The sequence below is a fragment of the Octopus bimaculoides genome, chromosome 21 (assembly GCF_001194135.2).
Source record: "Octopus bimaculoides isolate UCB-OBI-ISO-001 chromosome 21, ASM119413v2, whole genome shotgun sequence".
Lineage (NCBI taxonomy): Eukaryota > Metazoa > Mollusca > Cephalopoda > Octopoda > Octopodidae > Octopus > Octopus bimaculoides.
The window spans coordinates 37649808-37653464 of NC_069001.1; the positions used below are offsets into that span (position 1 = coordinate 37649808).

Below are 3657 nucleotides of genomic sequence, written 5' to 3' on the forward strand. Positions count from 1 at the left end.
TGTGTGTGTCTGTGTTTGTCCCCCTAGCATTGCTTGACAAACGATGCTGGTGTGTTTATGTCCCCTCCCCGTCACTTAGCGGTTCGGCAAAAAGAGACCGATAGAATAAGTACTAGGCTTACAATGAATAAGTCCTGGGGTCAATTTGTTCAACTAAAAGCGGTGCTCCAGCATGGCCACATTCAAATGACTGAAACAAGTAAAAACATAAAAGAATGCGCTTGTGTATATACGTACATATCAGAACTGATCTGGGACTAAACAGCAACAGGAACAACAGCAGCAAGCAGGACAACAAAACAAAACAAACAAACACAAATGAATGATTTAGCAAGGTTTACCTTCCGTTTGAACGATCCGGATGTTTTAGGGATACACCCAATCATGGATTGGAGCAATGCAGATTTCCCACTTCCACTCTTTCCACAGATGACAATGAGTTCTCCTGGTGTGACAGTCAAGTTTAAGCTGCATAAAAGAAATATACATATAGAAGATAATGTCATTGCCAAGACTCTATCTTTAAGATAGCATGTTAGCACTAATTAACACACACACACACACACACACACATATATATGGATCAAAATAGCTCGTTTCAAATTCATTGATACTCTAGAGTTTGAACCGTCGACGACTAGCATCACGCTTGAAACTGAAGAGTACCAACGAATTTAAATGAAACTGTTTTGATCCAAACATGTAACTCCCAACAAATTGGTTGAGTGCCCTTCTTTCGTTTGTCCACTCACTCATATATATATATATATATCATTATCATTATTATGATCATCATCATCATCATCATCATTATTATTATTATTATTATTATTATTATTATTATTATTATTATTATTATTATTATTATTATTATTAAGGCAGTGTGCTGACAGAATCGTTAATATGCCTGGCTTAGCGGTATTTCATCTGTCTTTACGTTCTGAGTTCAAATTTCTCCAAGGTCGACTTTGCTTTTCATCCTTTCAGGGTCCTTCCCTGTTGCTTAGCACCAGGCCAGCTCTCATCCTGTTGACTTATCACCAGAGGTGTTCTAGCAGTGACCATCCTGTCTTTTATTTTGACACAGTGCATCTAGGACTACATTATCAATATGTTCTCTCTTAGATAGTAATTAATAATTCAAGAGTGAGATTTTGGCTGCTTTTTCTAGCAGGTTAGGTTGCTCTACAGATACTCCCATACTGGCTCATAAACTTGTTTGATAGAGGAGAAAGGAATGTGTGGTACTCACTTTTGAAGGCCGGCAGCAAGAAATGAAGCATTTTCCAAGACAAGGGCAAAATCTGTGAATAAATTTTTATAAAGTACAATGCAATGTTACAGAGAATAAAATGGTGAAGAAAACATATAAACTCTTCTGAAATTCTTGGAATTGGTCGATATTGATGCAAAACCAAGAGAACTTGAATTAAAAGAAAATTATCTTTTATTTGATTTAGTCATTAGAGTGCGACCATGCTGGGGCACCATCTTGAAGAATTTTTAGTTTACATGAACTGACTCCAGGACTTATTTTTTTCAGCCTGGCACTTATTCTATTAGGTCCCTTTTGCTGAACTGCTAAGTTGTGAGGGACGTAAACATACCCACATCCATTAGCAAGTGAGGGGAGAACACACACATACACACACACACACACACACACACACACACACACACACACACACACACACACACACAACAGGCTTCTTTCAGTTTCTGTCTACCAAATCCACGCACAAGGCTTTGGTCAGCGTGAGGCTATAGTAGAGGACACCCGACTAAGGTGCCACACAGTGGGACTGAACCCAGAACCATGCGGTTGGGAAGCAAGCTTGTTACCACAGTCACACCTGCCCTTATTAGAAAAAGCAAAAATAAATGAAGAACAGTATGACAAAGGAATGAGAGAATGGTCAGACATATATGAGAACAAGAACTTCTAAACAAGTGTGTGTGTGTGTGTGTGTGTGTGTGTGTGTGTGTGTGTGTGTGTGTGTGTATAAATGTACAAAGGGGATGGGATATTGAGATACACCTGAGAAAATAGAGATCTAACTGGATAGAAGCAGAAAAAACAGCCCAGATCTGAGAATAGTGGAGAAAAATTACTGATCACTTATGCTCCATAGGGAGAGAAGGGATTAAGTAAGAAAACAAAAGCCTAATGGCATAATAATAAGTTTTACTCTCACCCTTGCAATTATCAATGGTGAAATCATTGTCTGGGGAACTGAGAAATTGGTCAATTCTTTCGTATGATTTGAAAGTCTGAAATTCAAAAGAAAACATTGGTAAAAGCAAATGTGAAATTGATGTCAAACTGAAACATATAACAGTGTGTGCGTGCGTGCGTGCGTGCGTGTGTGTGTGTGTGTGTGTGTGTGTGTGTGTGTGTGTGCGCGCGTGTATGCACGTGTGTGTGAGTATGTGAGTCTGCATGTGTGTGTATGTGTTTATGCACGTGTGTATGTGTGTGTGTGTGTGTGTGTGTGTGTGGATGCATTAGTGGTAGGTGAGTTAATGAGTTGATTGTAATTTATCAGAGAGAACAGCTTCACAATGTTGCTTAGTGATGAGCATTGTCAGATGTCATCCACCCTGATCGAAAGGAGAAAACCATTAGATCAGGGTATACACCCTATTTCATACCATACACGTGTACACACACACATACGTATGCACACACACACACACACACACACACACACATGAATATCAAATCTGTCTTCACCAGTTTGATAAGAACACTGCTTTGAGTGACTTTAATTAATTCTAGCTTAACGAACTGTAATGCACATTAGAAAATGCTTCATATGCTGTCCTAATATTGGCATCAAATGAGGTTGCGAGCTGGCAGAAACGTTAGCATGCCGGATGAAATGCTTAGTGGTGTTTCGTCTGTCTTGATGTTGTGAGTTCAATTCTCACCGAGGTCGACTTTGCCTTTAATCCTTTTGGCGTCAATAAATTAAGTACCAGTGAAACACTGGGGTCGGTATAATCGACTAGTCCTCTCCCCACAAATTTCAGGCCTTGTGCCTTTAATAGGAAGGATTATTATTATTATTATTATCATTATTATTATTAATAAGTGGCAAGCTGACAGAAACGTTAGCATGCCGGACAAAATGTTTAGTGGTATTTTGTTTGTCTTGACGATGTTCTGAGTTCAATTTCCACCGAGGATGATTTTTCCATACATCCTTTCGGGGTCAATAAATTAAGTACCAGTTGCATGCTGGAAGTCAATCCAATCGACTGAACCCACCCCCAAAAAAAATTTCGGGCCTTGTGCCTAGAGTAGAAATGAACATTGGCTTCAAATTTTTGTATAAGTCTAGTAATTCGTGGGGAGGGGGGAAAGTCGATTACAGCAACCCCAGTACGCAACTGGTACTTATTTTATTGACCCTGAAGCAATGAAAGACAAAGACAACCTTGGTGGAATTTGAACACAGAATGTAAAAGTAGATGAATAGCCACTAAGCAGTTCGCCAGGGATGCTAACAGTTCTGACAGCTGGCCACCTGATGCTTCTCTAATGTTTGTTTCAAATTTTGATATATATAAAGGGATGTAAATATACTAACACCGGTTCTCAAGTGGTGGTGGGGGACAAACAGACACATATACATATACATATATATATATATA

At 39.0% G+C, this 3657-nt stretch overlaps 1 protein-coding gene across 1 annotated transcript in view; it reads right to left on the reverse strand.

Annotated features, from left to right (window-relative positions):
* The window catches only part of LOC106868811 (ATP-binding cassette sub-family C member 2), a 25044-nt gene that overhangs the window by 20711 nt on the left and 676 nt on the right, over window positions 1–3657 (reverse strand). The window contains exons 2-4 of the mRNA XM_014914231.2: window positions 2196–2271; window positions 1253–1304; window positions 342–468 (exon numbers count right to left, since the gene is read on the reverse strand). Of these exons, the coding sequence (XP_014769717.2) occupies window positions 342–468; window positions 1253–1304; window positions 2196–2271 (255 nt within the window). The remainder of the gene's footprint in view (window positions 1–341; window positions 469–1252; window positions 1305–2195; window positions 2272–3657) is intronic.